Consider the following 21,137-nt stretch of genomic DNA (forward strand, 5'->3'; position numbering starts at 1 on the left):
CATGATGTCCCCCTCCTTCTTCCCTCACACTCTTACCCTCCTGTCTCTGCATAAAAATAATAGGATGACATCTATCTGTGTGGTTTTGACACAGTGTAGGTCATAATAAGGTTAAATGCTTTCCCAAAGGTCACAGCTTACCCAAATACAAAAGCTATGCGATACTTGTAAAATCTTTGAGAGCTTGGCAAAACTTCCGCGGGTTTGATATGTACCTCGCGCTGAATCCGCCAAGCTGTGTCTGTGTTTCTATTCCTGTCGCCATGGCGATGAGGGCACTGATAGGTGCCGTGGCAACCGTGCCCTGGAATCTTAGTGCTACGAGCAGCTGTATTTACCAATGAGTTCATCTTTCTGGGATAGACACTAAACCCCTGCCAGGCTGCCTCTGTCTGTGTGTGTGTGTGTGTGTGTGTGTGTGTGTGTGTGTGTGTGTATGTATACATGCATCTGCTTGTGTGTATTCATGTATTTGGGTGATACTCCCTCCCGGACGCAGAGAAAAGGGCAGTGGACAAACACAAAGCCAACAGAGCCGGACACAGACAGACAGGAGGCTTTGAGATGGTCCACTTTTAAGGGCCAGGGGGCGGTACAAAGTGTGTGTTTGTGTGTGTGTGTGTGTGTGTGTGTGTGTGTAGGGGGCAGTTGGTTAACCTTCCTATCACGGTGTCATATGCCCACCGCTGCAGACAGAGCAGGACAAAAACACAGATGGAGAGACCTCGACTAAGGAGAAGCACTCTCCTCTTTTTTCCTCCCAGCTCTCTTTACTTTTTGCACTCGTTTCCTGCTTCTTGCTTTCAGCAGCCCATTATCACGCTCTCCTACTAACGTCTGATTCTCTTTATGCCAAGCTCTCTTTTGTGTAGCTTGTCGGCTACATCGTTTTTCACTACAATCCCAGCTTTTCCTGTGCTTTCTACTTACTTCCTCCATGTCATTTCCCTCTCACTGCTTCTTCCCTGCTCCTTTTCTAACTAAACTTATTCTTTAACTCATCCTCTTTTTGCCTCTTTCTAATAAGCTCTCATCTTCCCACCTCTTCTCCTTCCCTCCTTCCTTCTTTCTCTTTTTGTCTCCTATATTTTGGATGGATAGCTACTCCCTCCTCTACAGTTCCTCCCACAGAACGGGGCTTCTCTCGGGCTTCCAGCGCCTGCGCTCTGACAGGAAGATGTGTGATGTCGTCCTGGAGACCGATGGCGTGTCTTTCCCCTGTCATCGCGCCCTTTTGGCCAGCTCCAGCGAGTATTTCTGGGCTCTGTTTGGAGATACTACAGCGGAGAGATTAGCGGGCTCCATTAGCCTCCCGGCGCTAACACCTGAGGGTTTAGACGTCATTCTGGACTTCCTGTATTCCGGCTGGCTCAGCGTATCACCGGCCACGCTTCCTGACGCCTTGGAGGCCGCCAGGTACTTGCAAGTGGAGAAAGCTGTGTCAATATGTGAGCGCTTCATTACTGATGGGTTATGTGCTGAGAATTGCTGCTGCTATGCTAACCTAGCTGAGCGCCATGCCCTTTTAGATGCACTTGACTCTGCCAATTATACCATCACCATGGAAATGGGGACATTGCTGCAGGAAAGCAGGGACGATCTTCTCGGGCTGAATATCCAGTCACTGATGGCGGTGCTCGATGCCGACGAAATACCTGGCGTCAAGGAGGTGGAGCTCATAAAGCTGGCTCTGGATTGGCTGGAGGAGAACGGGCCCATCCCACTGCTGAAATCAAATCTTCTACTAAGTCATCTGCGCTTTGGATTGGTCGCCCCATCTGACCTTAACAGCCTCAGCCACGCCCACAGAGCCATGGCCACACCTCTGATAAGATGCCAGCTGAATCGAGCGTTGGAGTACCACAAAATGGGCTCAACTCAGCCAATCAGACAAAGCAGACAATCGACACTCAGAGCGTCGCCCAACTGTGTGCTGCTTGTGGGCGGAGAGTCCAGTCTGGATAGGCCAGAGCAGCAGATGCTGATGTTTGACCTTAGAAGTCGAAAATTTTCATCTCTGAGTTCCACCATCCCACTGCGACTGAGAAATCACTGCGTATGCTCGGTGGGAGGCTTCCTCTTCGTGATTGGAGGAGATGAGGTGAAAGAGGGAGATGAGGATGGGAAGAAGTCTGTCTTTGTGGAAACATCCAATCAGGTGTGGAGGTACGATCCTCGCTTCGACTGCTGGCAGCAGGTGAAGTCCATGCTGGAGAGGCGGGCGCAGTTCACCTGCTGCGTGGTGGAGGATGTTATTTACGCCATCGGGGGACGACGCACACAAGCGGACACCGACATATACAACTCTGTGGCTTCCGTTGAGTTTTATGACATGGCCACAGGAGCGTGGAGGAAAGGAGCGGCGATGGCTCAACCTCTTCACGGCCACGCTTGCGCTGTGCTTGACAACAGCATCTATGTGTCAGGTGGTGCCCCGGGCAACCGTGGCAGCATCCGTAGCAGTAACCAAGGTGATAACCAGGATGCAAACAGAGAAAGCAGCAAAGAAGTCCTGTCCTGGGACCTCAAAGGTAAAGTCTGGGAGAAGCGTGCGTCCATGTCCATCGCCAGGTTCGGTCACCGCCTGGCAACGGCACACGGCTACATCTACGCCCTGTTAGGGATGTATGAGCCCTTCTGCGATATCGAACGTTACGATTCACAATCAGATCACTGGACACGGCTCAAACCACTTCTCACTGGCTCCTTCAGCTACGGTATGGTGTCAATGCCCTCTGGAAGCCTCCTGGTATTCGGAGGGAGAAGATGGAGGGAAGGACAGGAGGTGATAGTGAAAAGTGTGCTGGAATATGATACTAAGAAAGATCGCTGGAGGGAGATCTGTCAGCTTCCCAGACCTCTCACTGGCACTGAGTGCACATTACTGGCCCTGCCAGAATGAATTGCACACATAGTGAGAAACTTTTTGACAAGAAAGTGAGACGATTTCACTTTTAAGTAGGAGCAACATGGCCTCAAAATGCTGAGCAGAATTGCTTGAGATGGTTATGTGACAATATCATAAATTGGACTCTCAATTTTGATGTGTTTGTCAAATGAAAAGGTTATCAAACAGTTAGGTTTGGGGAAGTAAAACTAGTGGGTTTAAGAAAAAAAAAACCCACAAAGTAAAACCTATCGCTCACAGCAGAAAGCTTTGTGGTCTGCGGTGGGAAATGAAACCGGGTTGTCAGAGATAAAATGTTTACCACCACTTTGGCCTCTATGGCTTCACTTTCCACCTCACTATTAATAATAAGTAAGCTGTTTCCTGTACTGTCTTCTGTCATAGTGGAGTACAAATCATCCTAGCATATTTTGGAGAATATTTCAAACAAGTTAATGTTAATCAAGTAAAACTTTCTTTATAATCTATTGTACTACTTCTTAAAGGAGTAGTTTGACATTTTGGGAAATTTGCTCATCTGCTTTCTTGCCAAAAGTTAAATAAGAAGATCGATATCTCTTTTATATGTCTGTTAAATATTCCAGGAGATGTTTAGCCTAGCTTAGCATAAAGCACATAAACTCTCATAAAACCACAAATTGTTGTTTTTACACTGTGTTTTTCAAACGGATTAAACAAATTAAATTGAATTTGTGAGTAAGTGAGTCTCCCCCTACTTCCAGTCTTTATGCTAAGCTAAGCTAAGCTAACCATCTCCTGGTTGTAGCTTCATCTTTAACAGACAGATATCTTCTCATCTAACTCTTGGCAAAAAAGCAAATAAGCTAATAAAATCTAATAAAATCAAACAGGCTAAAGGGGACGTTTTACTTTATTTGTGTTTTATTTTTTTGCGTGTAAATGTCAGGTCACTGAGGCTGAGCTGACTGAATGTCAAATGAAATTGAAGACGAAAGGAAAAGGATGCAACTCCACTCTGTGGCTGTCTCTGTACTTTCAAACATTTAGCTGATAATGTTATTGAGAGAGAAAATGACTCTGACTGTGACAGCAGAATAGGCTTAAAGCCCTGGATCAAAAATGACAAGCAACCAAATAGCAAGAAATAAGATACATGGTGTTTTGGCAACGTGACAATGCTCTCAGAAGAGAAATAAAAACAGGAGCTAAGTAGAGAGATAGGGGGGGGGGGGGGGGGGGGGGGGGATTTTTGAGAACAAATGGAGGAGAGATTTAGTGGGAAGTTGGCAATTCGTGTATAGATGAGTTTTCAGGAAAGAGGCTGAGCCCGGCTGCAGAGGAGGATATCGCACAGCAGGTGACACGGGGAAAAAGAAAGAAAGTCAGAACAGGTTACGGTTATGGAGGTTATGAAGGTGGGGGAGGACATCTTGAAAATAAAAACAACAGCAAAGCTAAGCTGAATATTTTATAGAGGTTGTAGATGCATGTGACATTCCTATTTATTTACTAGCGATGAATAATTTAAGTTTTCTATAAGTTAGATATAGGAATGGAAGCAAACCGAGGATATCGAGCTTTACTCCGTCTGCACTGACAACCAAATTAGACAAAGTAGGTTAAAAGCTGCAGAGTAGGAAAAGCATCATATCATATGCATGATTTGTTTCTAATAGCTGGAGTTCATTATTCATGGACTTTTGTGCTTGTGTCTACTTCCAATTAATCCTGAATACACACATATGCCGTCTGCATAAACATTACTTATTTAACATATTTAATAATGTTTGCAGGTAATACTGGATTCAAAATTAATTGGGTGTCTTCATATCCTGGAGCAATTCATTGTCAGTGAGAATATGTGCTCAACTCAGGTACTAAAGCTTCAAAATACAGGCACCTTACAATGTTTTATACACAACTCACGGTGTGCAGAATTTTTCGTTGCCTATTACTGTCAAAATGTTTGTATTTAATGCAGATTTTTGTACACATTCCAATTGGTAATTATCATGAAGTAATGATTATGTGATATTAATTCGAAAGATAAACTCAGAGTGATCAGACCTGCAGGATATGACTGTAAACAACTGGAAAAAAACAAATCTGAATAAATTTTACAGTCATTCAATTACTATTAAGAACCAATAAAACTGGATTGCAAATGACTGGATCTGGTGTGTCTGTTTACTAACAAAGTAGCATCTTATCTTTATATCTAAGCAAAATAACTGTTCTTTTACAAGTCGGTTTAAAACCAGGGAGAGGACAGCTGTTGCTAAATCTACCATCTAAGCTTAGCTTCCCTGAAGCACACTGCTGTGAATTTAAATCCTCTAAATATTTATTTGATGACTTATGTAAATATGTGTTTTGTTTCAACCTGTCAATCTCAGCTGACATCTCGTTCTGCGGTCTCTCCATATTTCTTTTAATCCTTTTCTGTTTAAACGGGACATACAATAACCGTGAAGTTCATATGATCGGTGTCGAACGTGTCACTATTGTTAGCTGCACATGCTCGCTACACGGCCAAAGCATGTAGACACGATAAAGAATGTAGACGCATTACATTCATGTGATTGTTTGACATCTTATTGCAAAATGAAAGGCCACAAGTTTGGAGCGTGGCTGCAGGGATTTGTTCCCATTCATCCGCTGTTGTATTAGAGAGGTCAGTCGTTGATATTGGGTCAGTAGGCCTGGCTCCCAGTCGGCGTTCCAGTTCATCCCATAAAGTTCTTCCACACCAAACATGGAAAACCATGGGGAGATATTATGTTGTTGTTGTTGCCAAAAAAAAGTAGAAGCAAGCTATTTATATATAAAGTTATATTTATATATTAATATATGTTCTTGCCTTTTTCTCATCATTTGGTTACTTCTTCTAATTTATCTTATTTTATAAAAGACTAAAGATACATTTCTATCCACCCAGTAATACCTGAACATTTCACTCTCTGTGCGACTCATTCTGAGTGAAAAGGGATTAAATTCACTGCAAAAAGAAGAAGACTACTTGCTTATATACTTTTGTGGTAGAAAAGGAAGTGACCCTACTCTCTTCCCATTGGCTCAGATGTGAGTTGTGATCTGGAGTCCACAGTTGGATCCTCTCGGACAAAACAGTGGATGTAAAAATGTCAGTTAAACTGTAAGTAAAGCGGCGGCAGGAGGAGGAGGAGCAGAGCTGAGTTTCTAAAACAGAGCATCTCTGTTGCTTTGACATGGACTCTCTCTCTCTCTCTCTCTCTCTCTCTCTCTCGCTCTCTCTTTCTCGCTCGCTGACAGAGACGGTACAGCAGCTGTCGCCAGCGCTCGTCATCTTTTCCCACATCCTTCTCACACCGTCTCCTCCCGGCTGCCAAATCAAAACAAAACCACAAATACATCTTCATCCAAACGAACCAAACTTTATTGATCCCCCACTCTTCTTCCGACAGAACATATAGAATGATCACGTATATAAATACTGTTTGTTTTTTTTACCATAATTTATAGCTTAAACATTAAACAATCTTTACTCAACGACAGTCGGTCCGAAAAGAAACTGATAGAATTAGAGAACATCATCCAAGACACTTAGTTTGCAGAGATCTGCTGTATCTAGAGATTTAAAACACAAAAACAGAAAAGGAATATTGTGTTTATCTACAACAAAGACATGCTACTACGACCAGCCACGGGCAGCAGCATAGAAAGAGCATTCAAACTGAGTGTGTCTCTGTGTGCTTATTGGTGTGTGTGTGTGTGTGTGTGTGTGTGTGTGTGTGTGTGTATTCATGTCTTTGTGCATGTGTGTATGATTGCTTTCATAGCTTTGTGCAGTGTCTCTGAGTATTAAGTCATTTGGCAGCAGCGTACGAATAACAAAACTAGTATATTTTTATTAGATCCACAGTTCCTATGCAGATGTTTCCTCATATTCTCTATGTGGCATGCAGGATGCGGAGAAGCCAAAAGCTCTCCGAGGAAAAATCCACCGTTAAAAACTTCTACCCTGTTAGTTAAGTAAAGTATTTTCAAGCTGTGATGTTCAGAAATATCATATATATTTATTTTCTGATAAAGGATCTTGTTTTCTTGTGTACAAACCTTCCCTTAATCTTGCTTTATACTTTAATTTGAGATTTGTTTTTTTAATGTTTCCTAATGCTTGTTGACTCATACTTGTAGTCACCACGGTGACCATATCTCAGGTGTTATAATGAGGACGGGGCTGAAAAATCAAAGAAAAAAAAAAGAAAACAACAAGAATCCAGTCTTCTATTTAAAGGTATCTAATATATTTATGATCTGCTTTTTAACAAAAAGTAATGATATCTCATGAACTTTGTTTACTTTTAACATTTATTCATATCTTAGTTATGAGCCGAAAAGAAGGTAGACTGGATCTCTGTAAAGGGTTCGAGTCTATAGTCAAAAATCCATGATTCTTATCTTTATTTTCTATTCTTATCTCTTATTCTGCAATATTTTGTTTATTTTAGATCAGCAGAGTCTGAGCGGGGAAAAAAAAAACATGGCATTGCAGGATCTTTTTAAAGTTATTACAATGTCTTACTGCAGGTTTTTTCAAGGCTTTGCTTCCAGGGAGATATACTAAAAACTTTTATGTAAGAGTAAAATAAAACATAAAAAAACAATGAGGACATGTAGTGTGTTATAATATTTGACAAAATAATTTTAGTGTTACTATCAGGGGAATGTACAGTTAAATATATTTCAGTTCAGCACTGCTGTAGGTGGAATAATGTTAGAGTAAAAGTGGCAGTCGGATCAGTGAGACGGTTTTCCCAGTTGATCCATGACTCAAAAAGCAACATGTCTTGCAGGTGTATTGCTCTCTTGGCTGTACTATAACTACAGAAACTTGCATCACATCAGTTATATGCAAGAGTAACAAAAAAAAAAAAAAAAAAAAAACACAACATAGGCTCCTAAATGCAAGACACGCTGTAACCAGCTGTTTGAAAACAGTGTAAAAGTATTTTTAAAGGTGAACTTTTCCTTTAATTCCAGAAGGAATGTGCATGCTTCAGGTCCAGCCCAGCACAGTACATAATCCTACCAAAACCAGCACAAAACAAAAGTCTCTAAAACTAGATAGAAACTGAGACTACTTCATTTAAAAAAAAAAAAAAAAAAAAAAGACCTGTGCTTATTGTTCTCTGCTGTAACACTCACTGTACAGTAAATATCATCATAGACATCAAGTATAAGGCTTGATAGAATACAATGTGTGTCACTCAGTGGCTATGAGACTGTCTATGAGACACTGTGCAGTCAGTATAAACATGGCACAAGAAGCGGGATGAATGGCAGCTCATACAGATATTATTGTATAATTCCAACGGATGAGAGAAGAAGTGTTGACGTGATGAAAAATGTCCAAAAGAAAAGTCTCGTTGATTCCTTATAAGGTGTTTCCTTGGAGAGTATTTAAGGTATAGAGCACAAAAGATTACACGTAATACTTAACAGTTTATCGTCCGCCCCCGAGCCAGCTGGAGTGGCATAACCAATAAGCTCGTAGATTGATGTGTCATGAGGGCCCCGGATAAACCCAGAAGCGTCTGCGTCTCCTTAGAAAGCTGTCATGTTAGCACGTGTACACTGTGGCAGCTGAAAGCGGATTCAGGATGTGAAGTCGAGTTGTTTCTACCTCTCCTCTCTCGACACAGTCCATCACTATCTGCACCGATGCGAATCTTTCACTCTCGCAAACCCCCCCCCCCTCCCCCCCTCCTGGGGATGCATCCAAACGTCACCTGCGGTTTGTTCAACTCTCTCTAGGATCAGGAGAAGAGGCGTAGGTGTGTGTGTGTGCGTGTGTGTGTGTGTGTGCGCGAGGAGTGTGTTTTAAGAGTATGCGTGTGCGTGTATGTGCACGTCAGACATGGGTCTCGATGTAGGAGTGCGTGTGAGAGAGCGAGGGGGTCAGGGGCGGGCCGGGGTCGGATTCGGAGGCGGCGGCGGCGGCGGTCGCGTTTGGCTCCTGAGAGAACAGCTCCTGATAGGCTCTCTTCCACTCCTGGAACTCTGCCGACGACAGCTGGGGATTGGCCAACAGCCTGTCAATCAGCGCTAGCTCCCCCTCCCTGTCCTATGAGGATGCAGAAACACAGGAGGGCGGGTCACTTTTCTTTTTTTTTTTCTTTTTTTTTAAACTTCTATGCCTTAAAACGGAGACAAACGAAAAGCAAGACACACACTTAAGGGGATACACAAAGTTTTTGGGAGATTTGAAATGTGTAGATGATTTGTTCTGATAGGGAGGTATTGCTGTACAGATTGTAAAGCCCCCTGAGGCAAATGTAGAAATAAAATTGACTTAAGATATCATGTGAAAAGTTATAAAATTTGAACTTGTAGCTGCTCTAATGCCATATGATAAGTAAGATATCATTTTCTAATAAGACACCCTTTATATAGGGTTTGTAAGTAGCGACTAATGGGTCAATTAAAGGTTATAAGAACAACTTTTGGTTGCCTGGTGTTTAAACTTCTCCAGCATAATGCTTATTTTGTCTTTTTAGCTTGTTAATTCATCAGGAATATGATTAATGAACTGTTAGATCAGTTACAATCTGGAAAAAAGTGACAGAGCATCTGGAGCCGGTTGCACCAGCTGTTCATAAACTCAAACTTAGCCTAGTTATAACTCAAGTGTTTACTGAGTGGAAATTCACACGTCACTAAATTCAAAACCGGTTGCACCACACATACTAGTTTTACATAGAGTTTAGTCATTAGTAAATATTTACATATACTAACTGTTATGGAGTTTTCCATCTTTAGGTGTTACACTAGGTCAAGCATGGGCCTCGGGGTCACAGAGTAAGCAACGTCAAGTCTTATAGAGAGAGACGTTGCCTCTCCTTGGATATGCAGCTATCCGGGTCTTTGGGAAAACTGGAGCCATTCTGATAAAGACTTAACTGGCGTTGTCCTGGTAACCAAGGTCAGGAAGATGGCCCGAGACTCCCTAGACATCACACTAACTGCCAGGTGCAACTGTTGCATAAGCAAGCTGAATTAACCAACTGACAAAGCTAACGTTAGCTTGCTAATATCTGACCCGTTTACACTGAAGAGTAATGAGGAATGTAGTCGACACATCTGACCTGACACTTTATATTTCACAAAAAACAATATACCTCAAATTACAAAACATTATGTCAATAACATTAGACTAATTAATGACCAAATAACTTCATATGGTTAGCTTACCATAATCAAACTGCATGAGTACTACTGATTCTAAAACACACATATCTCTCCAGGTACGCAGATATAAATAACACAAGGTCGTACCTACATTCACTAAGGATTTTTTTGGCCCCTGAAACTGTTATTTTTGGAAGTTATGTTACAGTTTCTGATGCTACACTGACTTCTTGTTTACATAGTTGGGTGCTTCTTATTGGACGGTGACACAGATGTTTCCTAGCAACCAATTTAAATGTTCTTCACTAAATAAGGCATTTCTTAAGTGTTAATGGTGCAACTTGATTTAGTAAATCACTGGTTTGAAACTAGCTAGTAGTTACTAAGAACTTACCCCTTAACCCCGTCCTGCACATGTTAACATTTATAACTGCAGATGTGATAGAATATCGTTATAATCTTTTATCAATGCTTTATTTACATTTTTAATTATAGATGACCAGTTTTGCTTTTGGCTCATTTGAAAGGGCCTTTTACCCTTGATTATTGACTGATGACTGATCACTGATCAACATTTTTAACAGCAGAATCAATGCTTTATTACAGAGAGTAAGAAACTCATAACTCTTTATTGACAACTTGCTAATATTTATAGCTGCAAACTTGATGACATATTAGAAAGTATAGACCTATTACAAACGACTTAGTATCATTTAACTGCAGCCTTTATGGCCTTAAGTGTTCCCATTGAGGGCCTGTAACTGACACACAGTATAAACCAGTAGTAAGTGACTAATTAATTGTTCATAATTAATAAGTTATAACTTATATACCCTCTGTAAAGGGTGAGTTATTAGGAAGTTGAGATGAAATAGTAAAATAGTAACTACTGTACCAAGTGCTACTTTTCTTGTTTGCATAAGGAGTGAATGTTGGTGATTGTGTAGAGCTAAAAACTACCATATCTGATACAAATGAATAACAATAAAAAGGTGCATTAACCATATTATAATTTCAATTTTTAAATCTGTGAAAGAAGAAATGACCTTGGGTTAGTAAAAGGTAAGTTTTTTCCTACATTGTAAATTGACGTAAGTTGCTATAACTCAGCATGTTCAGACTCAACAGACACAGAATTTTGACATACTGCACATCCATATTATGATTGTTTTCATCCAACGAGGACAACACAAAGCACAGCTGACTTTTGCGAATCAGACTGAAGCAAAATCACAGATTTGTAGAGATGCGTCTTAGTCTTTCTGCTAAAATAAGACTAAAACTATCCTTTACAATACAGTATTGTTGACGTCACATCCAGAGCACCGTTAGCCAGCTGTGATGGCAACGTTAGACGAAGTATATATGAACCTCTTTTATCAGGTTGTGCACTTGTGAACTTGTGCGGCTTTGTATCAATTTTGAAAAAAGACAGATATAAAATATGCATGCCTTTGTTGTTTCCACAGCAACCAATGCAGATAAGCTGATGCTGCCTCAACACACAAATAGGACCTGATCACTTGTAAATAACAATGTGAACAGTCCATCCGAGGCAGATTTGAGGCATTTTTCGTTTGAAGATTTGCCTGTTGTCATGGAGAAAAAGCTCCACCAGGGATGACTTTGATGTCTACTGTACGCTTTCATTATTTGACAGAGAGAAATTAATCATCCAAACTCCCCAAACTTGGTGTATTATAGACGCCAGACAGGGAATAAACATGTAAGCTCCTCCGCCCGACCTGTACCAGCACACAGGGGCAGCCAAAGCCACAGATCCTCACAAAAGCTACTGCAGCTACACGCACAAGCGACAAAGCCCCCTCAACGCCCTCGCCAACCATCCCCGCCCAATGTACACAGAGGAAGCAACAAAGATACAAAACTCTAGAGACACAAATAAAAAAAAATAAAACAACAACAACAAAACAGCCACAGCAGAAGAGCCATTCACAGGCAACCAGCCCAGTAACATAACCACTGCTCATATAGCATGAAGCCACAGATGGCTGCTTTACAAAGCTTGATAGAAACCAAACCGAGGAGACAGACTGGGACAGATGACTGCACCAAAACTAACAAGACAGAGACATTTTACAGCATGTGTGTGTGTGTGTACATGTGTGCATATGTGTTTATGTGTATGTCAGGGCAAGAAATTAAAATTAGAAACGCATGTGCATATGCTGCTGAGGTGGATTTATGTCTTAAAGTACTCTTTTTTTGTCAGTACACCCTAGATAAGAAAAAAAAATAAATTTTGAACAGAAAAAAACAAGATATCATTTTTACGAAGTAGGAAATATTAGCACCATGAAGCAAGTTGTATCAGAAAATGCCAGAAAATACAAACTGCTAAATCAATATATTCTTAATTCTTACAAAAACTTCACAAATTAAAGGGTGAACGATGGGCATGTGAGTGAAATATAAGTGAAAAACTACACCGTCTTCTTTGCGAGCATTGTGCAGATCAGTGAGATATGATATGTGGCAACTTAATGAAAAAACAAATGTGCAATATAGTTTAAAAAAACTGACCATTCACAAAGCCTGTTCCCCTTAGTTACCGTTACTATGTCCGTCATTCTTCCTGTTCTCCCACATCACATATGCAGTTCACACTGATGACGTATGTTGTAATTCTGAGTAATCTTATTAATCAATGGATCCTCGACTTTGCACAGAGCGGGCTTCTAGCTGATGAGCATCCATTTTACTGGCTAACATGACATCATCTGCAGCTATCTAGCTAATTAATCAAATATTAGCACCGTGAGTGGGTGGAAAACACCGTCTCCAGCTGACTTGTTCATGTTTCTGGTGTTTTTAAATGATTATGATGGCGACAGACATGATATCGTGCTAAAACACTGAGGCTAAAGCTGTATTAGAAAAGCTGCATACGTAAAAGTCATAAACAGCTGATGATCCATGTAGATGAACAGTGTTTGCCTTTCGCTACAGTTTAGAGCTATTTACTCTCAGTATAACTAGTATAATAAGGAAAATGCTATTCCTGCTAAGTCATGAAGGTTTTTTTTAACATAATTTCCAAATGCAGCTAATGAAATGCTCCTTGGAAGTAGAGATCAGTTGCTGCTGTAGTCACAGTTTATGTAGAACAGTCAAACACACTGATTAATCCTTCATATCTGCTCTTGAGTTTTTGGTCTCTGAAAGGCTAAAATAAAGACGTTTTCATATACTCGGTATGAGCTCAATGCACAATCCTTTTCAATGTGGAGAAATCTAGGCCTTTACAGGCCTTTTGTGCCTAGTTACGGTTGCTAAGCTATGATTGGACAGTTGTAGTTTGGGGGGAGGGGTTTAGTGAATGGTCAGTCGCCTCAACAGAGAACTGAAATGTCTCGAAATATCTTTAAAAAAACATTTAAATCTCACCCTAGTGTACGTGCTTTTGTCTAAATGATATTCATGTGCACATTTATATATTTCCTGCACATTTGTGTGTGTGTGTGTGTGTGTGTGTGTGAGCGTATAAACAAACCTTCAGCGTGGAGCTCAGTATGCGGAGGCGGTGCAGACGTTCGTTGAGCTGAGGGTCAGCGGCCCGTCTGAGGAAGGACTGCCTGAACTCCGACTGACCCCTGGCCTCCGACCCGCGGCCTAGAGGGCACACTCCGCCCTGCTCGCACGCACGAAACAGGTCGCCCAGGGACGCCCCCTCGCTGCCGCCTTCACGCAGACAGAGAGAAAGACAGAGACACACGCATTTAACGACGATTTATGTTATAATCTTCCACTATTCACAGGTGTCACGAGATAGGAAGTTACAGGAGAAAGAACTGTTGAAAGTCTGATTTGGTTGGGTTATATCTCAGATCAACCACTGGAGGACAGCAGCACACATCACTTGTATTATACAGTATAATGACTCGTATTAGTCATTGAAAAATCTCTGAGTAATGTCCTCTCCATTCTGGCAGTTTTGTTTCCTGTTCTTCACTAACCGCACGAGAATTCACATAAATTTCACTGTATTTAGAGAGTCTATGCTAAACATTTAATATCTTATTCTCAAGCAAATCTATCATCACCCTAGAAAATCCTCTGATTACATAAATCATTCTTGTTTACTATTATAGTCTGGCACTTTCTTTCCTGTACGCCGCTGGCTTCACCTTGGCAACCAGTCCACCATTGTCTCATTAGCCTCATTAGATCAGTACATGACTGGAGTGGCTGTTACCCTACTAGATACTGATGATGATTTAAATGGAAATGTGTCTGCCTGAGAGCGATTTTATTTCTGGCACATGTACTGACGTCACATCTTCACCTTAAAAAATCTCAGCTCTTTTTTTTTTTCCCCCCCGTCTCTGCTGGTTGTCATTCAGTCAGAGACAGATTTTTTTTTTCTTTTCTGCTTTCACCTGACATCCATCCACCCACACATGAAAAAAAAAAAATGCACATGTATTAGCTCGGTGCTCTTTTCTCTCTACTCTTTTTATGCGTCTGTGTGTTTCACGCTACATTTACATGTATGTCCTTGGCTCTCTCTCTCTCTCTCTCTCTCTCTCTCTCTCTCTCTGTCACATACATGGACTAAACTCACCGTTGTGTGTTTGCTGTTCTTCTTTTGCAGGGGGCGTGAGGAGTGTGTGTAGGTTGCTGTCTCGTGGCAGTGTGAAGCTGCGGGGTTTCCCTCCCTGGGTTGCCATAGGAATGAGCCTCTGCATCGCCACGGGCAACGGGACATTCCTCTGTGCAGGAAGAGTGTAAACAGCTCCGGCCATCATAGTCCCACCACCCGGGCCGGGCTCGGCAAAGACGGCGTCCTCTGTAATGTAAACAATGATATAAGACTTATATTTTCTTCGCCATACTCTGTTAAAATAATCAGCTGTTGACTCTAATTATCACTCATTTTCTTACGGAACATAAAGTACTGTACATACATACAACATACAGTATGTACAAACAAACTTATTTTGCCAGGGTTTATAAATGAAACATAAAAAATAAAGACTATTCTACTTTATATTCAAGCTAAACCTCTCAAAACATAAGTTTGTGGATATATTTGGTAAGTTTGTATTCATCAACATTTAACATACTTTATCTTACAGTATCCCACTTAAACTATCCATACAGTAGAGTGATGTCCCCCCAAAGAAGAGAGAAAAACGACAACTCTGCAAGAGTCTGCAAAAGTACTGCAGCAAGTCTTTTAGTTTAGTTTGAATTTATTTGCATGAATAACACGACACAAAAAAATCCAATAATGCATGAAAGGAGTGAAAAAATGATTGTAAAGACAAAGGGGCTTATAAAGGCATCTCACCAAAAGAGGGGGAACAAAACAATTAACCTCTAGAATTGAAGTCTGACAACAAATCTGTACAGACTGGTCAGTGTAAAATATCATCATATTCCACCGATATTTGAATTTAAGTATATGACACAAAAATGAGACGGTCGTGAGAAAACCGTGGCTTCATGAAGTCTCCGTTTCATCTGTGTGTTACCTAGTGGTCCTGTTTGTAGGTAGTGCAGTCCAGCCTCAGTCAGCGGAGTCTCGATCAGGTCCTGCCAGGAACGTCTCTGAGACGAGGAAGAGCGGCCCGGAGACCCCGTCTCACTGCTGCCCCCCGCCGGACTGGAACGGTACTACAGGGAACGGAAACAGACAAACCGTGTGACTTTAATGTTCTTCAACAATATTATCAATCACTGTGAATGAGCTGACTGCTTGACGAGTGGAGAGAATCTGAACACTTCTTGTGATCTATGCTAACATTCAAGATGTTGAGTGAAAGTAGCATTATCCAAAGTGGTCTGATATGTTAGGGAAAAAAAGCTTGTTTGCTGTTTGATTGAATACAAAAATTCAAAATAAACATTTATTTTAACATAAAATTCTGTTGCTGGGAGGGTTTATTACATTTTTCTCAAAAAGCAAACATACAAAACTTAATGTTGCAGCACTTACATAGCAAGAGAAACAATATGGTGAATTTAAATTATATTTATTGCTATATGGATTCAATTCATGCCCAGTGTTCCCAGTTCAGTCATTTGTCCACAGTTGTTGTCCACTTAAATCCAAATTATATTGAACTTCCAGAGATTCCAACAGTTTCTTCCATTTCTGCAGAAAAAGATGAGTCCTTCCATTGATACAATGTGCTAATTTTTCCAGAGTCACAACTTCAGAGATCAGCGATTTCCACATGGAGATGCACAGAAGTTTATTGTTTTAAACTTTTTTTTATCTAATTAGCCACTTCTTAATTATATATACTACAGTTTCCATATAAAACAAGTAAAGTTAAGGGCCTTTTAGCAGTAAAGAGTGTATTTTTGTTTTATTCATGTGTGTTTTTCAAGCTCTTTCACTAAAGTCCCAGAGTTTGAAAAATGCAAGTTGCCCCTAGAGGCTGAATTGTTCATTACACACCACAATACAAGTATTGGAGAAGCATACTGACAACATTGCCAATTTGCTACTTTGCCAGAGACTTACCAGCAGTGGGTCTAAGAATTTTAATTTTCTCCTGAGGGTCCTGCTGGAAAAATAGTTTCTAAGGTAATTAAAATCAAAAGAGTCCCTACCGGTTAGTTTATGTATGAATGTAATCATCCCACCAGCGGAATTGGTATAATCAGCAAATTTTGTGCCAGTTATATTTTGCCATTATATTGTGTGCAAATTTGACATTTTAGCCTGAAGGCATCCCAGGAGCAAAAGCCACTGAATGTACAAAATGGAAAGCTGGAGAACAAGAATGTGGCAAGCAGCCCATTGGGTTTTGATATTTCATGTCAACGGCTGTAAAATTGTCCTGATGGTGGCGCCACAGGAAAGACATCGAGATTTAGTGTGTGAGGATGATAAACACTGACTGATAGTTTCATGTAGTTGAGGTATCTTACTCTGTGAAAGACTGAAAGACTGGTGCACAGATATATGGACCAATGAACCATATTTCTTACATAATCATTACTTACCAATTAGCTTTAGAGCTGCTCGTTACATCTATTGTCTTATTCTCATAACTTATTGGGTAAATTTTTATTAATTTATGTTTGAACATCATCATACACACCTCTACAGGATCACATCGATACTGCACATCGCTGCTGTTGCTGCCCCCGGGCTTCCTGCCGCTGTGCGTGGTGCCTCCCCCTAGAGGACCGGGGTGGTACTGCGGCTCGGCGGCCGCCGCGGGAGGCTCGCCGCAGAGGAAGTCCTCCTGGGAGGAGCGGGAACGAGATGTCTCCGTGGAAGACAGTCGAGTGGTCCGGCCTTCCAAGTAGGCACTCATCTTACAGAGAGGAAGACAGAGTGGCAGATGTCAATTGCTGGCCTTTTCTCATTTCAGTTGTAATGAAACACTTCAGAAATGGAATCAATCCAGCGAGGGAGCCGGACGACTGCCAAAGGCGGAGGGTGATGACTGAACTGAATGAGAATGAAAGTAAGAGACAGGAAGACACAGCTGGGAGTGTTTGGACACGAGTGGATTTGAGTATATGTGTGTGTCCATGTGTGTGTAGAAAAAGCAAAGACTCTTTATGATCAGGGTTCTCAAATATTATTACTTTGAAAACCTGCCTGTCTTTTGCTGACCCTGATTATTTTATTCTTCAAAGAAAAACAAATCTAAGATACTTATCCCTTGGCAGGCTGCAGCTTTGGACTAAAAAGGTGCTGTAATAACTGTTGCTGTATTTGCCTTTCATTTTATTCTAGGCTAAAAAAAAAAATACAAGCCCAAAGACAAAGATGCTTAATGTAGAGCAACCAGTTCCAGGGCCATATATAGCACCAATTATGCCAAATTTAGCCCTGCCACTCCCTGCAGGCTAAATTGGCAATAACTTTAAGTGTTCAAATGGACTGCGGAGGAGCACCGAGCATGATTTTTGCCTTTTTTGAGTGCAGTACGGTCTTTATACAAGCAGGTAAGTAAGTGTGTGTCAGTGTGTATGTAATACAGTCATGTGTGTGTGACTCACTGATGGAGGCCGTGGGTAGGTATCATATGGAGGTGGGGGACTGTCCTGTTTGGGGCTGGAGGTGGCGTCATCCTCGTGTTCACTCTCACTCCAGTAATCTGCAGGAAACCCACACACACGCGTACTGTTAGATACCGTTAGATACTGCAGCATCTCTTATCTATCTATCCATCATTACTGAGTGAACCCTCACCCTGCTCCTGGCGTATCCTCTCTCGCTCGGCGTAGCCCACAGCTGCCATGTTGAGACGACTCAGCCATCTAACAGATCATAAAGAGAATAGCTGCACGCATAATTGGAAGTATCACACACTATATAAACCACAAAGAGCATATAAAAGATGCTGTTTCACCCTCTAAATATAAAGACCAAAGGGAACTGGAGACTGAAACCACACAATGCTGTATACAACCAAGAGGTGAAAATATAATATTTTTAAATAATGATAGCTTAGTGGAAGCAAATAGCAAGTATACATCACTTAAATGGAGAAAAAAGTAGACGCAATGGAAGTTTATTATGTTTTTAGCTCTGGTGAAGCACATTTGTATCACAAAATATAATTTTTTTCTCACAAAATAATAAAAAAAGCAATAAAGTGGAGCGAAGTAACTGTAGGCTTCCACTAAAAATCAATTTATTTCTGCATTTTCGTTACATCTTTCTGAAAAGAAGACGGTTGTGTGTTTCACTGTGTTGCTGTTGAGAGAAATAACTTATAACATATTTTTTTGTAAACCATTATGCAAATTAAAAAAGCAGGAGGAAGAGTCTTTGCCCAGGTTGACACTGAAAACCGCCATGTAAATATCTTGCAAATAATGTTCTGTGCACTTCCCAACATGACAGGCCTCTTTTTTTAGTACCGCACGAAAAACATATTTGTTTAGTGTTTTGGGGACAGTAAATAGGAAGCTGCACTCTCACCACCCAGCAGGAAGTTCGCTCCCTACCGCATAACCTTCATCTGCATTTACCTGTTCATGTCATCCACTCCATCTGCTGCAAAGTAGAAACTCTTGACCTTGGGGTGACATGCTTTGAAAGCACTAGAGAGACATGGGGAAACAGAGGGAGTTTATTTTTTGCTGGCACGCATTTACACACACAGTCTCGGGCGAAGGTACATACGCATAAATATGCAATAGGCCTGTTTTCATCATGCACTTACTACTTCTTGCGACATTCGCTGGCCCGGTCGATCTTAAACTCTGGAAGACTGACAAAACCCTCTGCTTTCTCATCCTGAACAGAAAAAGAGATGAAAAAACAGCAAGAAAAGGATAAATAATGAGATTATGGGAAGTGACAATGATAAAGTGTTTAGTAGAAGAGTTTAAAGGCGACATATCATGCACATTTCCAGGTCTATATTTATATTCTTGGGTTCTACTGGAATATCTTTGCATGATTTACAGTTTAAAAAAAAATCTTATTTATCTTATACTGGCCCTTTATGCAGCCCCTCAGTTCAGCCTCTGTCTGAAACAGGCTGTTTTAGCTCCTGTCGCTTTAAGAGCCCACTCTGTTCTGATTGGTCGGTTTCAGAGGCCACGCAAACATACAGTAGACGTAGGATTTCACTTGTTTTTCTTGTTCTTTACTTGAAATGGAAACATCTGGTCAATGGTCATTGGTCAATGGTCATTTCAGGCTTCTAATGAGCACACTCTGGTCTGATTGGTTAGCGGTTTTGAAAGCTACGAAAAGGAAACTTCTCAAGTATATTTGCGCATGTTTGAGCCCGAATTCGATCCGAAATATGCGAACGGACATGACCAAACCACGGAACAACCTTAGCAACAAAAGCTACAGAACGGACGGCTGCATGTGGGAATGCACAAACATCATGAGAAGGAAGTAGAGCTAACATTGCAAATGTAGCATTAAGAGCAGGCTGACGCCCTGGGCTTTTGACTTGCAGAGAGCATTTTAACATAAACATTAACATATAGTACATTCAAGTTTTGGAACACTGACCATGTTTAACATACATAATTATAACAGCATAAAAAATAACAGAAAATCACAAAAAGCATTCTACGTCCTCTTTAAAGACCATGAAGTGCTCCTAGCAGTTTTAAATAGGTCAAATACTTCATTAAAAGTTATCCTGACTGAATCCTTTTTTTTTACTTCATTGTTCAAAACCTGCTGCAAAGTTTTCAGGGCTCATCCTGAAATTGTTATATTTGAACATGAAGTTGTGACTTCAGGGTAACTTGTATGCAATATTTTCTCCGTTTCAATAACTTGCACAGCTCCTACGAAGTTACAGCAAGCACAGATTTTGTAAAAATGTCATCACTGCTTCCTTAACACTATGTAACATGCTACATTTTGTTATATTTGGAAAACTGACACTTGTAATTTTAAATGTTTTACAACCAAAACTAAAAATTCAGACAGCCTGGAAATGAGAGGACAGAGATAAAAGCGTAGACTTACCTCCTCATTGATGTACCAGTACAGGCAATTGTCCTTCAGAACAAACCAGTACTTCTTCCACTTCTGAGAAAAGTAACCCTTGGCATCTCTCTTTCTCCACAACCAGCCCTCGCAGTCTCCTCTGCCCAGCGCTTTGCAGGAAACACGCCTCCGACTCAGGGAGGCCAAACTTCGTCCTAGAAAAACACGGGTTGGGAAAACATAAAGGTGACAAACACAGAGACTAAATAATAAAGCATGAGTTGCAAGAAAGACAATTTGTCATTTAAAAGGCAGAGCGCTGTACTAATGCTGCTTGTAAGTGCTCACTCTCTCAGTCTTTCATTGTAGTGTGAATAAAAGCTTTCAGAAAATGCCATATTCTAATGTTGTAATAATTCTTGGCAGGAGTTCAGTCTCTGGGTTTGACAGAACACTGCTGCACTGCAGTAAAAAAAAAAAAAAAAAAAAAAAATTGCCTGGCATAAAAGCCCTGTAACATTTTTCATAGCAGGCTCCTCATTAGAGATTACCGGGGAAACTTGGCTGCCAGTCGGGGACAACGAAGAAACTTTTATTGTGCTTTATCAAAAGTCTCACGGCTTTACAAGAGGGAACGCAACTCAATATCCATTTATTTCTGTGGCGACGGAAAGTTCAGCGTATAGTGAACTTTAT

At 40.9% G+C, this 21,137-nt stretch overlaps 2 protein-coding genes across 2 annotated transcripts in view; one reads left to right on the forward strand and one right to left on the reverse strand.

The window, feature by feature from the left end:
• The first annotated feature begins 388 nt into the window (after positions 1-388).
• LOC137173693 (kelch-like protein 34) lies at positions 389-5,037 on the forward strand. The gene has a single exon (XM_067578666.1). It carries the CDS (start codon positions 1,094-1,096, stop codon positions 2,900-2,902), a length of 1,809 nt encoding a protein of 602 aa, XP_067434767.1. The 5' UTR covers positions 389-1,093; the 3' UTR covers positions 2,903-5,037.
• A 2,837-nt stretch (positions 5,038-7,874) lies between these two features.
• cnksr2a (connector enhancer of kinase suppressor of Ras 2a) overlaps positions 7,875-21,137 on the reverse strand; it is a 50,082-nt gene continuing 36,819 nt past the window's right edge. The window contains exons 15-24 of the mRNA XM_067578665.1: positions 20,481-20,656; positions 19,204-19,277; positions 19,010-19,081; positions 18,225-18,292; positions 18,032-18,129; positions 17,119-17,337; positions 15,538-15,679; positions 14,625-14,849; positions 13,554-13,741; positions 7,875-8,975 (exon numbers count right to left, since the gene is read on the reverse strand). Of these exons, the coding sequence (XP_067434766.1) occupies positions 8,763-8,975; positions 13,554-13,741; positions 14,625-14,849; positions 15,538-15,679; positions 17,119-17,337; positions 18,032-18,129; positions 18,225-18,292; positions 19,010-19,081; positions 19,204-19,277; positions 20,481-20,656 (1,475 nt within the window). The 3' untranslated portion in view covers positions 7,875-8,762. The remainder of the gene's footprint in view (positions 8,976-13,553; positions 13,742-14,624; positions 14,850-15,537; positions 15,680-17,118; positions 17,338-18,031; positions 18,130-18,224; positions 18,293-19,009; positions 19,082-19,203; positions 19,278-20,480; positions 20,657-21,137) is intronic.

This window comes from Thunnus thynnus, chromosome 21, assembly GCF_963924715.1.
Source record: "Thunnus thynnus chromosome 21, fThuThy2.1, whole genome shotgun sequence".
Classification (NCBI taxonomy): Eukaryota; Metazoa; Chordata; class Actinopteri; order Scombriformes; family Scombridae; genus Thunnus; species Thunnus thynnus.